The sequence below is a fragment of the Schistocerca americana genome, chromosome 7 (assembly GCF_021461395.2).
Source record: "Schistocerca americana isolate TAMUIC-IGC-003095 chromosome 7, iqSchAmer2.1, whole genome shotgun sequence".
Lineage (NCBI taxonomy): Eukaryota > Metazoa > Arthropoda > Insecta > Orthoptera > Acrididae > Schistocerca > Schistocerca americana.
In genome coordinates this window covers 86,352,653-86,373,960 of record NC_060125.1, presented here as the reverse complement: position 1 = coordinate 86,373,960, position 21,308 = coordinate 86,352,653, and the positions used below count along the sequence as shown (strand labels likewise).

The 21,308-nt window shown below is 41.3% G+C and overlaps 1 protein-coding gene across 1 annotated transcript in view; it reads right to left on the bottom strand.

Moving 5' to 3' along the window:
- The window catches only part of LOC124623172 (Bloom syndrome protein homolog), a 172,736-nt gene that overhangs the window by 91,856 nt on the left and 59,572 nt on the right, over positions 1 to 21,308 (bottom strand). The window contains exons 12-15 of the mRNA XM_047148976.1: positions 20,789 to 21,010; positions 20,493 to 20,574; positions 8,400 to 8,547; positions 1,867 to 1,998 (exon numbers count right to left, since the gene is read on the bottom strand). Coding sequence (XP_047004932.1) covers positions 1,867 to 1,998; positions 8,400 to 8,547; positions 20,493 to 20,574; positions 20,789 to 21,010 — 584 coding nt within the window. The remainder of the gene's footprint in view (positions 1 to 1,866; positions 1,999 to 8,399; positions 8,548 to 20,492; positions 20,575 to 20,788; positions 21,011 to 21,308) is intronic.

Sequence of the window (21,308 nt, the reverse complement as noted above, 5' to 3'; positions counted from 1 at the left end):
CCAGACATTGCTCCCTCTGACTACCACCTGTTTAGATCAATGGTGCATGGTCTGGCTAACCAACATTTCCGATCTCATGAAGAAATCACAAATTGTATTGATTCATGGATCACTTCAAAAGATGAACAATTTTTTTGACGCGGGATTCGTACATTGCCCGAAAGATGGGAGAAAGTAGTGGCCAGCGATGAAAATACTTTGAATGATACATGTGTAACCAATTTGTTTCATTAAAGCCCCAAATGTTGGGGAAAAAACACCAGAAGCAAAGCTGTACACCTTGTATATTAACAACTAACAGAAAATTCAGAATGGAATAACAATGATTTATGAAAATGACAGTTTGCCACTGACCGTATAGAGGATAACTTGAGTAGCAGACAGCGATAACAAAAAGCCTACTACACATCTAAGTTTTTGGCCAGAAGGAATTCTTCTAAAGTAGAAAACACACGCTTTCACACAAGCACAACTCAAACACACATGACCACTGTCTCTGTTTACTGAGCCTGTACTCAGAGGCGAGAGACAGTAGTCATATCTGTGTGTGTGTGTGCGTGTGTGTGTGTGTGTGTGTGTGTGTGTGTGTGTTTTTGTTTCTTGTTTTGGTCGAAAGCTCAATTGTATAGCAGTCTTTTTGTTATGCCTGTCTGCAACTCAATGCTCCTTTACATGGTGAGTAGCAACCTATCCTGTCATAATATTTTCATTATACGAAAAACTAATTAACATTAACACTGGATGATTTATTTTACATATCAGTTTCACAAGACTTACATTCCTTATAAATATAAGGACTTCAAACTGGCACCTTACACAATTAGTAGATTTCCCAGTACTATAAATAAGCAGTTTTTCTTTGACTTTATACAGTGTGGCAGCTTTTAATCTACACTGAGGATTATTTATAATGAAACTTGTTTCTGCACAGCGTTACCACAGCTTTTCACACACAAAAATCCAATTACTCATATAAATTAAGGAAGAGCAACTCATAAGATATACTTTTAATTCACTTTTGCCTTTCTGAAGATGCTCTCTTTCCTGCTCGTGTCTGTGGATAATTTTGTAAAAATTACACAGAAAAATGAAACAATCTTCACACTAGTATGAGAAGCATTCTCTGCAATTTTTCTGGTCCCATACTCAGTAATAGCACAATTATTATCTAAATGAGATAATGACCTAAACTGTCACCTGCACTTCCCAACTACAATTAAGGTAAGGGGCTGACTTAGCCAAAATTATTTTGCTAAGGAACCTAAATCACAAATGTTGTCCATAATCCAAGTACTAGTACAAGTAATTCAATGTTCATTTTCCAAGGATTTCTTTGGCAAGCTCCTACCTTGACTAAAGTCTGCTGGAAATAGTTGCTTGGTCTTTATAAACTTCTCATTGCTAACTCTGACCTTAATTTTTCACGTATACTGCCAACTGTCTGTCATCTTAAAGGGTTGAATGCAAATTGTTGCCAACAGAAGCAGTTCAGATGTACTGACTGAAGCTTGCAGGTTTGTAGCTTTTCTTTTGCTAGATTTGATTGTAATACTCACTTGAGACTTATTCCTAACATCTCTGATGCAATATGGAATAGATGGAAATTCATGGAAAGGTCTTATGGGACCAACTGCTAAGGTCATCAGTCCCTAAGCCTACACACTACTTAACCTAACTTAAACTAATTTACGCTATGGACAACACACACGGAGGACTCAAACCTCCAACGGGGGTAGCCAATGGAATGGTTGTGTGTCTTTCCATCCATTATTAATAGCTATAGCTACAATGTCATAATAACTTACTCAATTTACAAATTAAGAACATGATTTATAGTCAGTGTACTAGTGATATAATTAGCTGTACCATTTTGGTGTCTTCATTCCCAGTTGATGGAGAATATCTATACGAACGCGAGGTGTAGCAGTAGCAGTCAATGCTAAAGTTGGAACACCAGGAAACTTCGCACGAAGAACACAAAGTTTCTTGTAATCAGGTCTGCAAAAAACATCACACAATACAAAAGTTATAAAATACTGGTGCTTTTAATAAATGGAATTCTCAATACAAACTCAAAACAGTCTTGTCTGACCTTTAATCACAGTCATAGTGTCATTCTGTGAGAAGACATACTGCAACAACCATAGTTCATTGTTAACACATGCACAGAGAGAGAGAGAGAGAGAGAGAGAGAGAGAGAGAGAGAAGCACAAAACAAAATGAAATGAAAAGCACACACTAAGGAGGCTAGCAGCACTGATAGTAGACACAGTAGTGTTCACTTTCTTTCCCATTCTGTCTTCTCCAATATTTGGGGGGTTTCAGCAATGTACCTGTGTATCTTTACTAAAGACATGCTGCACATTTTTCTTAACTGCTTGTATTTCATGTATTATTTAATTACTTACAAATTCCCCATCATGCTTCTGTTGTCTGTTAGCTACTCTCTCTCTCTCTCTCTCTCTCTCTCTCTCTCTCTCTCTCTCTCTGTGTGTGTGTGTGTGTGTGTGTGTGTGTGTGTGTGTGTATTTTTGTTTGTTTTGCATGTGCAGCTTATTATTTGCCCTCCCACATTCGCTTGTCCCAATCCTTACTATAAATCACTGGTGCCCAAGGAATTTTTCAACCTCGAACTCTGATAATCTCTCTGTTCTACATTTCTTGGAAAGGACTACACCTTCCTGAATAAAAGCACTTTCTGTTATAGACCTCTTAATTGTGAAACCCCATTCTTTGCTCTGAGTATTCCCACTTTTTTCAGCCTTAAAACTGACTATGATGTCAGCAATCATTGTGGCATAGGTGAAATTTGCACAAGTAAAATGCAGGATGCGACAAAAAAGGAACAAATCCTCTACTCTCCAGGCAAGGATTTATGTGCAGTAAGAGTATGAGAAAGGTTCCATGCCAACAGCTCCATTAAATTTTGATTTACAATATTGTACCTCTCTACAGTACTTAACATCCAATTTGTTTTCACAAGCACCACTTGCTAGGTATACCACTGTCTTCCTCAATTAAATTATTGTCACTCATGTGGTTTTCTACCGCCTCTCTTATAACAACCACATTTGGTCAGGTTGTCTAATTTTCAAACAGACCTTGTGCCCCATGCTCAGTCACAGCAGACTGATCATTGTTTCACACCGTCTATAGCCAATTTCCCTAAACACTATTCAAGTTAACTTTGAAAGCAGATATTAAGTAGTCCTGGCAAAATTCATCTGTGTGTCAGGACTGCTCTGTTTTGGGCAGGACAACAGAAACTACCGGCTTTACTCAGGTCTGTGCAAATTGGTATAACTAAATATGGCATTACACAGGTATGTGAAAGTTGAACATCTATTGGTGGAACTAAATCATCTTACAACAGTGTTCAGAAGAAATGCCACAGTTAAGGTGGAAATAAGTGAACTCCTCCTCTTCCTTGTAGTTCAGATACTATATCAAAGACTGTACACACCCACAGAATCAGGCATGCTTCCACACCAGCTATGACCATTCTCCACCATGTGGAACAGACACCGAACAATAAAAAATAGGAGAAAAACAATCATTGTAATCACTCAGTTATTAAGGTTTCAATAAAGCTATACCAGACCAAAGTTTTCCACACTAGGTTTTGAAGATCCTACGCATTAAACTGGAACAAATGGTGTATAATACACAGATACAACTACAAATGGTTAGAATAAAACAAACAAACAAACACACACACACACACACACACACACACACACACACACAAAGTATGTTTCTTCATGTTAACTACATTTAGAGTCCCTTATTTTCAGAATAGTTGCTAGCTTATTGTCAACATACATTTAGAGTCCCTTATTTTCAGAATAGTTGCTAGCTTATTGTCAACAGGGCAGCAGTTCAAATCTCCACCCAGCCATTCTGATTTAGGTTTTCCACGGTTTCCCCTCAGTCGCTGCGGACGACCCTAAAGAGCAATGAAGGACCATCAGTGCAGAATGTTTGTGTTACAAGGGTGACAATTTTTTGCCAATTGTCATCACTGGTGATGAAACACAGTTTTATCACTTCAAACTGTAAACAAAGCTGCAATCCATGGAGTGGTGCCACACCACCTCTCCGTCGAGAAAAAAAAATGGTGCTGGACTTCTCTGTTTCTGAAGGAGTTATTCTGTTTTATATCCCACAGCACGGTGCAATGATCAATTCTGAAACGTATTGCGCTACCCTCAGCAAACTGAACAAACAACTTCAGCGTGTTCATCCACATAAAATGCAAACGAAATTCTCCTTTGCCATGACAATGCAAGGCCTCACACAAGGCTGCAACCAAAGAGGAGCTCACGAAACTTCATTGGACTGTTCTTCCTCATGCACCCTACAGCCAAGATCTCGCACCTTCCAACTTCCTGGCCCAATGAAGAATGCACTCCACAGGAAGCAGTATGTGGATGATGGGGAGGTTACTGACACTGCAAGACGTTGGCTCTGACGTTGACCAGTACACTGCCAGCATGCAGAAATACAGACCCTCCAAAAAGGTGGCGCAAGGCTATTGCATTGAATGTAGATTATGTTGAAAAATAGGATTTTACATGCAAATGAGTGGGGAATAATGCGGTGACTTGGAATCCTGAATAAAACCAACCTGTTTTCAGAAAAAAAAGTGTTTCATTACTTACAGAATGCCCCTCATAGATTACTGGCTTTTTAAATAAAATTTCCAATCATAAAGTAGCTTTCTACTAGTTGATCGATTCCATCTCACAAATTTTCTGGGTTGCAATTATTATTTTCAAATTGAACAGCCTACAGATTTACAAAGTTGATATTAACTCCTAATCTACTGACTCTTCTCCAATTATGATTAGCTGCATTTATTGTTTCCACGCACATCTTATCTCATTCCTGCTCTGTAGATCTTATTTAGCAATACTGTGCAGAATCACTCAGCTATTACTGTAACAATCTTCTCCTCCCAAAAGTGAAGCTATCCTAGGCTTTCTTGTTTAGCCTATATAAAGTCATGCTCTCTTATTTATAAGTATTAGTTTTATGGTCTTGCAATAAGTCATAAAAATCACTGTTCCCAATTGCATGTAAGAGACAGTCAGATGAAAACAAGACAGATGGAAAGAAAGTACATACACTGTTTATTATTTCAAAAGTAATCACCATAATTTTTAAAACATTTATCCCACTGTGAGACAGGACTGCCGATGCTTTCACAGAAAAGCATCTGCAGTTGTCTACAGAACCATAAATATACCCAGGCATGCACCTCTTCGTCCACAGCAAATCAATAGCCATGGATGTCTTTCTTCACTGCTCCAAAATTATGGACACCATATGGGGAGAAATTTGGACTACATCACAAATGTGTAAGGGCTCCCCAGCGAAACTTCTGCGGTGTAGTCGAAACAACCTTGTCAACATGTGGACAGGCATTATTCTGCAGCAGGATGGCACCGTCTGTCAGCATTCCTGGTGACTTGGACTTGATGGCATGCTTCGATTTTTGTAATGTGTCCATGTATCACAGTGTGTGAATTGTGACACCATGTTCCAGAAAACCAATGCAAGTGAGCTCTTGTAGTCAAAGAAAAAAGTCACCATGACTTTCCCAGAGCTGAAGGGCACAACTTTGGACTTTTTGAGTGGGAGTGCACCCATGTGCTTCTATTGTTGGCTCTGACACTTGCTCTCAGGCTCAAAATGATAGCACACCGTTTCGTCACCTGTGACAATATGAAACAGGAAACGGTATACTCCATTATGATACTGCTCTAGGTGCTGAGTGGTATCAACATTCTGTTCAACTTCTGCTAATCCGGCAGGCTGTACACAGATTTTTCAGAGCTTCAAATGCTCTGCCATGACAACGTGAGCAGAACCATGACTGATGCTCAACATGATTCGAATGTCTTCCACCATCCACTGTTGATCATTTATGATGGCAGCATCCACTGTAAAATGACAGAAGGGGTAATGATACAATGAGCTTGTCCTAGATGACTGCTGTCTTTCAGTGGTACCCAATCTTCTCAAAATTGTTTATTTCACACAAATACTCGCATGTGTGATGTACTGTGTTTGACATACACAACAGACAGTGAGGCATGAATTTTGTTTTCCTGCCACTCCTTACACAGTCAATAACTGAACAATACCTGGCTGTTTCTCATTCCTGGTGTCCATAATGAAGTTAGGTGGACACAGAGCTCACTAACCTCATCTCAAGCATTACTAATGGACAAATGGCACAGCGGTGAACTTTTGCACTGTTCCTTCCTGATTCCTAACAGACAGCAGTTCTATAAACACACCTACCTCCATTACCAATGTCTACACCATGCTCAGTATATAGTCTGTCTTGTTTTCATTTAACTGCCACTTATACAATACAGTTCCTCATCTTACTTACAACCATCATTTGAAACTATAAAAACAAATCAATACAGTTACGCTTACGCCGTAGGTACACAGACAGCAAATACACTATTTCTGCTGTGGTCAGCTCTGAAACAACACTTAAGTTGTGATTGGTAGAATAAGTTTAGTCACCACACAGTCACGTCAAGCAATGTGAAGCAGAGCTGACAATCATAGTATTTATTATTTATAGCCCAAACGAAGTGTAGGTTTTACAGCTGAGCAACTTACTGTATCAATATTACACGCTAGTGATCTGCTGTGGCTTCACACGGGTAGCACTAAGTAGCTACAGCCAGATGACTCATGGCACAATCATGGGAGGTTATTACAGATTCCAAATGTGACCACCTATCTCACGAGCCATAGTGGCAGAGTGCTTTAGACAGTACTCGCAGAATATTACAAGCAAGCTTCCTGGTCATGCAACTGTAATAGAAGGAAACTTCAATTTGCTAGCTACAGAATGGGAGAACTATGTAATTAAAACTGGTACCAAGAGACAGGAACTCATGTCAGATTGTTTTGAGAGTCCTGTCTGAAAATGACGTCGAACAGTTTGTCAGAAAACCACCTTGTCACAGAAGTCGTAAACTCACAGTAGCTAAGGGATCCAAAATTTTCCAGTCAGTTGTCCAACAAGGGCACCAGTGATTTTTTTTTTTTTTAAAAAAAATGAATTCCATTTTCTGAAATTGTTTCACTGCAATAAGACTCAAATACAGTTCCACATTATACTCATGGCACAAATGCCAAAATTATAGACACAGAAAAGTGGTCAGAGAAAGGAAAATCAGTGAGAACTGCTCAATGGTGGAGTCATCTGAACTGCCCGAGATATCTTTGAGGTTCTATAGAGTTTATGCAAAAGAACTCGCTCTCATTCTAGCAGTTGCTTGTTGTACATTGCTAAAGCAACATAGGGTAACAGCAATTGTGAAAAAGTGTAACAAATTAAAGGCCTTTACTGCTGATGTTAATCTGTTGCAGACTTATGGAACATCTATGTTCACGGAATGGATTTTCACTCTGCAGCAGAGTACGCATGGATTTGAGACTTCCTATCACATTAAAACCATGTGCCAGAGCAGGACTCAAAGCTGTAACTTTTGCCTTTCGCAGGTAAGTGCTGAATAGACTGAGCTATCCGAGCACGGCTCACAACCGGCCCTCACAGAAGATGAGGTACTGGAGGAAGTAAAGCAATGAGGGCAGGTAGTGAGTCGTGCTCGGATATCTGAGATGGTAGAGCATTTGCCCACAGAAGGCGAAGGTCCCAGTTTCGAGTACCGGTCCAAAAAACTGTTTCAATCTGAAAGGAAGTTTCAAGTATCTTCACACATTGTGATGTTTTTGGAGAACAAAAATCTCTTCTACAAAAACACACCCCTGACATTCAGGCCATAATTAAATGCCTTCAAACAAATGCTACACAAGACTTCAACATTATAATAAAAAATCTTAACTGAAAACACTAAAATAAAGAAGAAATAGCACTTCCCATAAGCTGCCTGCAACAGTTATCCACCTATCACCTGATTATGATGTTGATTTCAACATAATGACATTGTATGCTTTTCTATTTCATTTATGGTGTAAGACATATCCACTGGCAGTACACGGTTGTCAGCTGCACAGACCAGTGGCCTGTATAACTGCTTTGCATCCCCTGCTTGGTTCTCAGGCCAGCAGATCATTCCTTACATGAAGAGTTCACTAATGTAAAACTTACTGATTTTGTTCATCAAAAGATTGATCTTTTTATGAGGAACAAATTTTAATACAGTAAATTGGTACCTGCACCTTCCAAAATAAGTAACGGAGGAATGAAATTATTTCCTTACAACATTAACCAAGATCTGCACATAATTTAAGAGCCATAGTGACATGCATAAATATGTTATGATATTCATAAAACAAAAAAGTAAGATGCAAAAAAGCTATTTAGTTAAAAAGAAATGATGAATAAAGAAGAAAAAATATCTAACCTGAAGTCATGACCCCACTGTGACACACAATGAGCTTCATCAATAACAAATCTAGCCAATTTATTCCGTTTATAGAGATTGTCTAAAGTGTCTTGAAGTTTCCCACTGGCACTCAATTTTTCAGGAGTGACATATAACATTTTCAATCCTGCAAAAAAATAAACAGTCTACAACTACAAAGAAAAACACTTCTCCAATATGACTGGAAGGATCAAAATGATAACAGCAGCTATCATTCACAGCAATAACTGAAACAAGTAATTATTGATAAAATTAGTTAATTGGCTAGATCAAAAATCTACTCATCAAGTGGTTGTAGAACACACACATAAAAAGAGTGTTGTGATTGGCAAGCTTTCGGAGCCAGTGGCTCCTACAGGCAGAAGGATTGAAGGGGAAGGAAGAAAGGTCAATGAAAAGGACTGGAGAGGTCTAGGAAAAGGGGTAGATTTTGGGGAAGTCACCCAGAACTGCGGGTCAGGGGAGACTTACCGTATGGGATGAGAAGGAAAGACTTCTCATCTTGTGACTTTCCCAAAATCTACCCCTTTTCCTAGATCTATACAGTCCTTTTCCTTCAACCCTTCTTTCTGCCTGAAGGAGGAGCCACTGGCTCCGAAAGCCTGCCAATCACAACAGTCTTTTACATGTGTGTTCTGCCACCGCTTGGTGCATAGATTTTTTATCCATCAAATTAAATAACTGCATTAACTGAGCTATTTAATATTAATTAATTTATTTATTTATTCCACTGTAATACAAGGTATGATCAAAAAGTAATGAGAATTTCTGTTTTTCTTAAACAATATTTATTTATTCACCAACATCATCCTTGTCCCTTCAGATATAATACACTTGTCCCAGCACTTTTTCCTATCTTGAAAGCACTTCTAGAACTCACTTTTCATTACAGGGTTCAGCTTCTTCAGCGATTCTGTTTTATCTCATCCATGGTGCAAAACAACGTCCTTTCATGGTTTTCTTCAACCTCAGGAATAGAAAGAAGTCGCAGGGAACCACGTCTGGTGAATGTGGTGGCTGAGACAACTTAATGGTTCTTGTTTTTTGCCTAAAAATCATGAACAAGCATTGAGGAGTGAGCAGAAGCATTATGATGATGATGTGGCTTTGCCAAACTTTTGGTAGTTTTCTTCAGATTGCTTTATGCAAAAGGCACATAAGTTCCACGTAGCATTCCTTATTGTTTGTATAACCATAAGGTAGTAACTCATGATACACTACCCCACTGTAATTGAAGAAAATAATGAGAAGAATCTTCACATGTGATCAAACTTGTGGAATTCTTTTTGGTCCTGCTCTTCAAGCAGTCTCCATTGGGACGATTGGGCCTTGGTTTCGATGTCATAATCATATACTGATGTTTCGTCACCTGTTACAACCTTCTTTAGAAGTTCTGGATCGTTGTCGATTTCATTCAGTGATTCCTGGGCGATATCTACGCTACATCATTTCTGGTCGAAATTCAACAATTTTGAATAAACTTTGCTGCTAAATGCTTCATACCAAAAACAACTGAAAAATTTGCTTGGCATGAGCCAAAGGATACGCTGACATCATCAGCAAAGTCTCTGATGGTGATTCAACCATTTTACAGAACCATTTTCTCTAGTTCACATATACTGTCATCAGTATTTAGTAACTGATGTGCTACGGTGTCCAAGGCGGTCATCGTCTTCAACATCTTCTCGACCCTCTTTGAAATGTTTATACCACTCAGAAACTCTTGTCTTACTCACAGCAGATTTGCCAAAAGCCAAAGGCGACATTTCAAATGCAGCGCTACATTTTATTCCCATTTTTCAAGCAAAATTAATGCAAATTCTTTGATCCATCTTTCTCAAACGTAAGAGCAAGCACTCAAAAATACATATAACCTCTTTGACTGTCAACAATACACTAATTATTCAAAATAGCTGAAAATGCAAACATACGTAATGAACGTGTGTAACAACAAGACTTTACAAAATTTGGAAACTGGATGAATTTAGCCTGCAAAATTAAAAAATTCCTGTTAACCTTTGATCGCATCTTGTATACAGGTACACAATGATGAAACATACATTTTCCAGGAAAAAAGAAAATATTAAGATCTTTCATGCTATTAAGAGAGAACTGAACAATATTATGAAAAGCTTAGTTGCTTCTTGCAATATAGTGGAGATGCTGAGTCGCAGATAGTCACAACAGAAAGACTGTCAGAAAATGAGCTTTGCCAGAAATAGAACAAACACACACACACACACACACACACACACACACACACACACACATTGTCTTGTGTCGGCGTGCAAACGTATCGTGTGATAGTGAAATTGTTTCCCCAACGCGACGTAGCAACTCTGTCCTACGAAGAAATTTTGTCGGCATTGGACGCCTATTTCAAGGAAACAGTTAATGTCGTTGCAAAAAGGTATACGTTCTTTCGTACAAAACGCACGGACGGTCAAACTAATAGGGAGTGGGTTGCAACATTGCAAGGCCTTACAAGGGATTGTGCTTTTGAGTGTGAATGTGGACTCCCTTATTCAGATACAATGGTACGTGATGCAATAGCACAGAACGTTTCTGATGTTCGCATACGGGAACAGATTTTGAAACTCGTCAACCCCTCCCTTCAACAAGTGATAGACATATTGGATAGGCAAGACACGCTTGACTTTGCTCAGGAATCATTTGCAACTTCGCCAGCCGTGTGTCACATTAACCGGCCCGCCGGGCGTGCTGCGCGGCCCGGTAAACTGCCCTCGCGCACGTCCACGCAGCTGCCGCCACGCTCTAAACCAGGTGTGCCGCACCAGCCTACAAATGCAGTGAAATCATGCCCGTGGTGTGCAACTAGACATTCGCGTGAACATTGCCCGTCACGCCAAGCTATTTGCTTTTTCTGTCATAAGAAAGGACATGTTCAAAGTGTTTGCCAGAAAAAGCTCAGATCCGACACTTTTCATCATTCCAGGCCCTTTGCTTCGCGCCGGAATCGAACCAAGGACACTCAGGCTCGTGGACCTTCGCCCATGGACATTCATGTAGTTAATTCCACTTCGTCCAGTGCCGCTGTCTCTAACAGTGACTGTGTTCGTCCCACATAAAGTGTGCGTCGCCGTCGCCGGAAATCACGTCAAGTCGCACGTGCTTCTGTACCTGTATCAGTTCAAATTGCATGAGACAGTCGCTCTTGTTGTCAGCAGGACAATAAACTTTTTGTAGATTTGGACTTTAATGGCAAGGTCATACCATTCCAGCTCGATACCGGAGCTGCAGTTTCATTGCTCAATCATGACACGTACAAACAACTGGGCAAACCTCCGTTGCGTGCCGCAACTGTTAAGCTCACTACATATTCAGGACAGCAGATCCCTGTGTTAGGACAGTGCACTCTTCTTGCAACATACAAGGGACAAACAAAACTTGTGTCATTTTACGTTCTTCGTTCTTCTACTGCAGTGAACTTGTTTGGTTTAGATTTATTTCAATTGTTTAACATGTCTATAGTAAATCAGGTCCTATCAGTGAATCAGACTGTGCCTTCAGACAGTGTTTCTCGGCTATGTGAAGAATTTGCAGACATTTTTGCACCGGGCCTTGGTTGCGCTAAAAATTATGAAGCACATTTGGAACTGAAAGTCAACGCGCAACCGAAATTTTTCAGAGCGCGCAATGTTCCTCACGCATTGCGTGATGAGGTCGCAAGAACATTACACGATTTAGAATCACAAGGTGTAATTGAACGTGTGCAAGCTTCTCTCTGGGCCTCACCCTTAGTAATTTTGCCAAAACCTTCCGGAAAGCTGAGACTTTGTGTGGACTTCAAGGCAACAGTGAATCCACACCTCGTGATTGCAACTTTTCCCTTACCCCGCCCAGAAGATCTTTTTGATAAACTGTGCCCGGGTAAATACTTTTCGAAGTTGGACCTAGCAGATGCGTACTTGCAAATCCCAGTGGAAGCCGAATCCCAGCGCGCCTTGGTGGTTAACACGCATTTGGGTTTGTACTGCTTCAAAAGACTGCCATTCGGGTGTGCATCCGCCCCTGCATTGTTTCAGCAATATTTACAAACTGTTTGTGCGTCGGTCCCTACTGCTGCGAACTATCTGGACGATATTGTGATCTCCGGAAAGACAGCCGACGAGCATTTAGCACACCTACGGACATTATTTCAGGTATTGCGACAAAATGGTCTTTGCTTGCGGAAGGACAAATGTGTGTTTTTTGCTCGTGACTTACTGTATCTGGGACATGTCATAAATGCACAAGGCATACATCCCAGTCCAGAGCACCTCCGTGCCATACAAGATTTGCCTTCGCCACGGAATATGAAGCAGCTACAGAGTGTGTTGGGTAAAGTTAACTATTATCATCGCTTTCTGCGCAATGCCTCTTCCATTTCAGCTCCGCTTCATAGCTTACGCCGTAAGGGTGTTCCGTTCGTCTGGACGACGGAATCCGAACGCGCCTTTCGCCAGTTGAAATCGGCGTTGCTTTCTAATACTTGCCTTACGCCATTCGATCCCCAGAAACCCCTTTTGTTGATGGTAGATGCATCGGATTTCGGGATCGGTGCTGTGCTTGCGCACAAAGTTGGCTCGCATGATCGCCCTATTGCCTTTGCGTCAAAATTGCTCTTGTCTGCGCAAAGAAATTATTCACAGATAGAGAAAGAAGCTTTGGCTCTCGTGTTTGGTGTTACTAAGTTCCATGATTTCTTGTATGGTCGTCACTTTACCATCATCACAGACCACAAACCTTTGACGTCGCTTTTTCATCCGAACAAGCCTGTACCTCCGCGTACAGCGCAGAAATTCATTCGCTGGTCTATTTTCCTCTCGCAGTACCGCTACGATATCTTGTATCGGTCCACTGCTAATCATGGAAATGCTGATGCGTTGTCCTGTTTGCCTGTTGCTGAGGATAAAGCATTCGATTCTTCCGAACTTGCTTGCATGTTCATTGATGCGGAAACCGATGAAGTGGTCGAATCGTTTCTGATTGATTTTCGTTGTGTAGCTACAGCCACAGCTGCTGACCCTGTCCTTGCTACCGTTTTGCATTTTGTTGCTACGCAATGGCCTTTGTCAAAGTCTCGGATCGAGGACCCGTTGGTTCGCCGATTTTTTGCTCACCGGGAGAGACTTTTTGTACGACGTGGTGTTTTGTTGTTGCGTTCTGATAATGATCAGTCCCGAGTCGTGGTACCACGTTCGTTACAGTCCTCTGTTTTACGGCTTCTTCACCAAGGACATTGGGGTATAGTGCGAACAAAACAACTTGCTCGTCAGCACTGCACTTGGTTCGGAATCGATGCTGCGATTACGAATATGTGTTCTTCTTGCATGGCGTGTGCCGAACAACAATCCGCACCGCCGCGGAAAGTCTTTGCATGGCCAAAAGCCACTTCCCCTTGGCAACGCTTGCACATCGATTTTGCTGGTCCATTCTGGAATGCTCGATGGTTGGTTCTGGTAGATACCTTCAGTAATTTTCCTTTTGTTGTCCGGATGTCTTCCATGACGTCCTCTGCCACCATCCAAGCGTTGTCTGCTATCTTTTACATTGAAGGTCTTCCGCAGACTATTGTTTCCGACAATGGCCCACAATTCATGTCCGCAGAATTTCAGTCATTCTGCCAGGCCAATGGTATTCAACATCTGACATCCGCGCCGTTTTCGCCTCAGTCGAACGGTGCCGCTGAAAGATTGGTCCGGACTTTCAAGTCACAGATGTTGAAGTTGAAAGAGTCGCATTCTCGGGAGGACGCATTGTTGCTCTTTTTGTCTTCGTATCGCTCTCAGCCCCGAGATGGTCGCTCGCCGGCTGAGTTGCTCCACGGTCGTCCTCATCGAACCTTGATGTCTTTGCTGCACCCGCCGCATCAGGTTCCTGTGCAGCGGCAGACTCCTGCTTTTGCTCCAGGCGACGTTGTATTCTATCGCAACTTTCGAGGGTCACGGCGTTGGCTCGCAGGGCGCATTCTTCGCTGCCTCGGCCGCGCGATGTATTTGGTTTTGGGGGCCTCTGGTGAGGTGCGTCGGCATCTCAATCAGCTGCGCCTCTGTCGTCGCACGGGTTCTGCCGCTCCCCGTCTGCTCTCAGCAACAGTGCCGTCCGGTCAGCGCCCTGGGGACCCATCTACTGGCTCGCCTCATCCCCAGGTGTTACCGACGATGCCTTCCATTTTGCCCCATGGCGACGCGCCGCCGCCGCCGCCTGTTCTCCCGCCGGCGCCGCCCGCATTCAACGCTTCGCTGCAGCCGCCAAGCGCCTCCCTGGGTCACGCGCCGCCGATCGCTTCCCGTGACCAGCTGTCCTCCGCCATGGAACTCTTGCCCGCTCCGGACCACATGACGTCATCGCGCGTCGGGTACCCCGACGCAATGGAGGTCGACCCTTCGGCCCCTCCTGTCTCTTTACGGGCGCATACACCGCATGTTGACGTGCACCCTGGACTAGGTTTTCAGGCGTTTCCTAGCTCCCCTCGGACCGAATGGCCGGGTGCGGGTGGCACAGCCTCGCCTGTTGTTAGGCTCCCCACCTCATCGCATACGTCAACATGGGGTCCTCCCCACGGCGGGCGGAAGCCTTATAACACGACCGTTCGCCGATCTGCGGGGGAGGAATGTGGTGTCACCGCCGGACACCACACTTGCTAGGTGGTAGCTTAAATCGGCCGCGGCCCATTTAGTACATGTCGGACCCGCGTGTCGCCACTGTGTGATCGCAGACCGAGCGCCACCACAAGGCAGGTCTCGAGATACGGAATAGCACTCGCCCCAGATGTACGACGACTTTGCTAGCGACTACACTGACGAAGCCTTTCTCTCATTTGCCGAGAGATAGTTAGAATAGCCTTCAGCCGAGTTCATGGCTACGACCTAGCAAGGCGCCATTAATCATTTAAGATAGAGTCTCACTTGTATCATCAAGGAATACTTTATTCACATGAAGGATTAAAAGTTAAGTATTAACGCAGCTACGTACTTTTCTTGCTACCATTCATTACGTATCCTGTTTCAGACCTCTATCTAGCCTAAGTGAGATTACGCGTGCCTTTCGGCTACTTCAGTGTGGCGTAGCTGTCTTGTTACGCCACAACACATAGTCCTCTATTCCACCAATGCAGCCACAGTTTTTTTACCTCTCTCCTTTTCTGCTAACCCTCCCCCACACTCTGTCTAACCTCCTCACTGCACCCAGCTGCCCTATGCCCTCTCCACCTCATCCCTGCATACTCCCACAAACAGCACCTTACTGTCCTCCATTCCCTACCCTGTTACCCCTCCCCCTCTCAGCCCCAGCCTCCTACTTGCTGCCACCACCCGGTTGCATATCCCAATATCCCATCATATGCTACTGCTCACAGTGTGGCCCCTCAGCAGCCGTGTGTGTGTGTGTGTGTGTGTGTGTGTGTGTGTGTGTGTGTGTGTGTGTGTGTGTTAGTTGCATTTGCGTGAGTGTGCATGTGTGTGTTCTCTCTCTGACAAAGCACTTGTCTGAAAGTTCACTTTCTGGCAGTCTCTTTGTTGTGACTATCTGTGACTCAGCATCTCCACTATATAGTGAGTATCAAGTATCCTTTTCATAATATTGTTACAATCCATCTGGATTTTCAATTGTTGAATTTTAAGAGAAAACTGGGCTAGTTTAAACATTAAGTACTATAAATACAAAAAGACAACACAACCAGTCACTAAAATTAGCTTAGGTACACTGCTTGTGGGAAATATTTTGGAACTGATATGGCATACCTGCAGTACAGTGCATCTTGACCATGTATTTTCCTCAAGATCATTGCATTTAAACTTAACACATCACTGTTCACAAACTTTACCAGAGATGTTATAAGTATTTGGCACCTCCTGGCGTGTGAGTATATAAGTGAAACACTGCTTTTACACTTTTCAATGGACTTCAAAAAAATTGTGTAAAATGCGGGAAAATTTAAAATTTGGTAAATAACATTTTATGCTGCAAAAGTTATGTACAGGCTACCCCTGGCACATTATGTATGATGTGTGTACATAACAGACATCAAACGACTTGTCAGGGACTTGTTTATTATCTAATGAAGGTTTATTATCTAGTAAAAACCGCTAAGGTAATTGGAACTGATAACTGTCTGGGAAGTAAGAACGTTTGACTCAATTTCATATGTTATAAATGATGTTTTTGAAAGGTAGCAACTGTCATTCATTATTTAAATAATGATATACTGCACTAGTTACATATTTTTCATGCTTAGCATGACGCATTTCGAGAAATTTTTCTCATTGTCAAGTGCAAATATGTACATAAATATTTTGTGCGGTGTTTGAATGTGTATTATTCTTTGTCTCTTGCACTGTAGTCATCTTTTTAAGGTTACCAGGTGCTGTGCCCCATCAATTATGTAGAAACCACCCCCCCCCCCCCCCCCAACATACACAAACTATCACTCACATTACCGAGCGAGGTGGCGCAGTGGTTAGCACACTGGACTCGCATTCGGGAGGACGACGGTTCAATCCCGTCTCCGGCCATCCTGATTTAGGTTTTCCGTGATTTCCCTAAATCGCTTCAGGCAAATGCCGGGATGGTTCCTTTGAAAGGGCACGGCCGATTTCCTCCGCCATCCTTCCCTCACCCGAGCTTGCGCTCCGTCTCTAATGACCTCGTTGTCGACGGGACGTTAAACACTAATCTCCTCCTCCTCCTCACTCACATTGTCTGTTTGTGTAGCATTACAAAAAATACATGCATAAATACTGCACTTGACAACGAGAATAAATTCTCGAAACACGTTTCGTCCACCATGAATAAAATACGTAACCTGCGCTGTGTTTAAACTAAAAACATTCGACCATCGCAAAGTGAAGATGGTGTCAACTAGTACTCCAAGTGTCCATACACTGAAACACGCTAAATATGGATCGATAAAGATGTCACGTCTATCACAACAATCATGAAACTGCATTTGCACAGTAGTGACAGTTTGGAAATGATTGTGATTAGTCACGATATCTTCATTTGAACAAACCTAGTTACTCCCATCAGCTACCATGCCAAGTAGAGATTGGCAATGGCAGGGATACGGCACGAATTGTTCCAACTTTTACACATTTACTGGTTCAAATCCACTGAGTATAGTGCCTTGGTATCAAGAAACTTAACCACGTAATATTTGTAAACACTACTGGACGGCCAACATCATGCCAACATCATTTTTTCTCCACAAACATTTTTCCATAATGCATAAATCGCGGTAAAATGATAAATATGTTGATGCAAAATCAGATGCAAATTAACATAGTGAGCATAGCAAATTTGATGGGACAGATAAAAAATGTCGTAAACGGCGGGAAAATGTTAATTCCAGGGACGTAAAAGCGGAGTCATATTGTATGTGTTTCTCTGTCTTACGATGTGAAAAGATTATAAATTTACTCAATAGTAGATACTGTTTCTTACATTTTTCTATATAATTTCTACATATTTTTACAAAAATAAGGAATGTGCTTAGCCTCCTACAACGCTGTGGGTCTTTATACACATATACCTCTGAAATCCACACTACAGATAATGAAAGGTAACTTGTATCAGTATAGAAAGATGTCAATCAACGAGATTAAAGAGTTTACAGATTGCTTGGAACTCCACAAAAATATTTACCATGAACATGATGATTTAGGCATGAGGAACTGCCTGTCAGGATTTTTTGGCGAGACTTTTATAATACATTTTGAAGACTCTTTATATTCTCTATAGAACCCATTGATTCATAAGATAATTTGTTATTATAGATACATGGATACAATGATCATAATGTTTTGTGGCAGTATTTAAAAACTTAATTAGCTCTACAGTTTGTTTGACACTATGTGTAGCAGGATACAGTTTAAAAAAAAAGTTCAGGATCTGTCTAAAGTATAAAAAATGGCAAGCCTAACTTAAACATATTCTGCAAACCAATAGCCGACCAGAGTGGCCGAGTGGTTCTAGGCGCTACAGTCTGGACCCGCGCGTCCGCTACGGTTGCAGGTTCGATTCTGCCTCGGGCATGGATGTGTGTGATGTCCTTAGGTTAGTTAGGTTTAAGTAGTTCTAAGTTCTAGGGGACTGATGACCACTGAAGTTAAGTCCCATAGTGCTCAGAGCCATTTATTTTGCAAACCAATAACAACAGAAATAATCATTCACAATCGCTCATGTCATCCCACATTACAAAAATTGGCAGCTTGTAGGAGTACATTCAACAGAGCAGTAACACTGCCTCTGTTCAAAAATGCACTTTCAAATGAAATCCGTATCATAAAGAAGCTATAAAAAATTTTAAAAATTAAAAAAATAAGAAGAATAAGAGAGTACTAAATTGAAACTACCAGCAGAAAGATAAAAAAAGCAGTCAGTAAGACATTTAAAGGAGAAACTTCCAAGTACAAACACAGGCAACGGTCCTTAGTTCGAATCACTTTCTAGGACACAGTTTTAATCTGCCAGAAAGTTTCATGTCAACATACACACCATCACAGAGTGAAATTTCATTCTGGAGGCAGTTCCCCAGGCTGAAGCTCAGCCATGTCTCTGCACAACCCTTTCTTCCAGCAGTGCTAGTCCCACAACTTCTGCAGGAGAACTTCTGTGAAGTTAGGAAGGTAGTTGAGGTCCAGGCAGAAGTAAAGCTGTGGGTATGATTGTGAATCATGCCAGGGTAGTTCAGCTGATAGAGCACTTGCCCACAAAATGCAAAAGTCCTGGGTTTGAGTCCTAGTCTGGCACCCAGTTTTCATCTGTCAGGAAGTTTCATATCAGCGCATGCTCCACTGCAGAGTGCAAGATTCAATCTGGAAACTGTCCCTCAGGCTGTGGCTAAGCCATGTCTCTACACTATCCTTCCTAGTAGGAGTGCTTGTCCTTCAAGTTACATGGGATATGATAAGTGAAGTTTGGTAAATAGAGTCACCAAAAGTAAATCCCCAATGTATCATACCATGGACTGCTTACTGTCAGTGTATATTACTGATTACGACTTATTAAAATGATACTTGACCTTTTAATGTGGAAACTATTCAAAACTGAGGGTTAGTCAGAAAGCACCAGAGAGATGCAGGTTGGGAACAAACAAGAAAACAAACTGGAGAGTAGGATATAGATGTAATTGTAAGAACAAAGAAATAATGGTTGGCAAGACATATTGCTATGTGAACTGATGGTAGTATTTTGCTGGATTCTGAAAAATAAGATAAGACAGAGATAGTGATGTAATGGGAGGTGGGCAGATAAGATTAGAAACATGCAGAAGCAGCATGGACACATATCACAAAACACAGTGATGCATGGCAAAACAATCTAGGCAGGTATTTCTCCAGCCGTTGTTATCAAATGGCTGACAATGACGGTATGATAAAAATGAAGATGATTGTTAAAATTAACAATAATGCACTATCTTTTGTAACTGAAATGACTGCAATAGCATACATACATACACAGCATAAAATTAAATTATAGTCAAAGAAGGCTAGGAAAAAATTATACTTCTACACAATAGCAACAGGAAGCACTAACAAAAATTAAAATGATGATGCTGATGTTTGGTCTGTGGGGCGTTCAACTGCGCGGTTATCAGCTCCCATACAAATTCCAAACCTTTGCTCAGCCCAATCTCGCCAATTTCATGAATGATGATAAAATGATGAGGACAACACAAACACCCAGTCATTTCGAGGCAGGTGAAACTACCTGATCCTGCTGGGAATCGAACCTGAGATCCCATGCTCGGGAAGCAAGAACGCAACCGCGAGATGCGGACATAAAAATTAATATCAATACTAATTTTCACCACTAGAGGTCACTTTCATCAGTGGAAGTGAGGAAAGATCTGGAGGAATATTATTCAGTGTTAATGCAATAACAGACTGTTCTCAGTGAGAGACAGTTGGGTCACAAGTGATGATGCACTGTGTGTGTGTGTGTGTGTGTGTGGTTTTTTTTTTTTTTTTTTTTTTTTTTTTTTTTTTTTTTTTTTTTTTTTTTTTTTTGTCAACAATTTGGTGAGTAATTATATTTATCCATTTTCTTTTTCAATATTTTTTCACATACCTGGTTCCCTCTTTAATAATTCCAAATATATAGAGTTCATTTCATTTGGATTAATATCTCCAGAGAGATGCCCAGCTGGAATCTGTGGGAAAAGAAACAGTGAGAAAAAGTATACATAGATCTATTAAAATTTCTTAAAACAACAATTACTTCAATATTAGCTGAACTGGTAACATTTATTCGACAGTAAATATATGGCTTAATACTGTTTGCACGCATATTTTGGATAAATAATATTACAGTATTACAATGAAAGTATGTTTTAAGTTTTATATCAAGATTTTCAATCAACTTACATCAAGAGAGTTAAGTTTCTGCACTTGATCAATAATAAGTGATCGAAGAGGTGATATAATTATTGTGACTCCTGGATCAATAAGTGCTGGTAACTGATAGCAGAGAGACTTCCCTCCACCGGTTGGCATCAGGACAAAACAGTCATGACCCAGCAGAGATGCATTAATTGCTTGCAGCTGGTTTGGACGAAATTTGTGCAGACCGAATGTCTGACGGAAAACCTGTGAAAGATGAATACAAGTGGTATAATTTCTGTAGACTGTTTTCATCATGGATGGCAACATTAACTAATTCACAAATGACAAGGAAAGCTTGTCATGATTCAAGGGTAAAAATAAAAATTTTGCTGTATAACAGCATTCACAGTGTAATGAAACTTAATAAAATATTTAAACTGTTTGGTGGTTTAAAAACAAATCCAAACCTCTGCCTTTTGACAGCAATGCTCACATCATCCAAGTCTCCTAAGCAGGGTCAAATTCAAAATTTTAAGGTACTAGAGACATAATGGAAGATGGA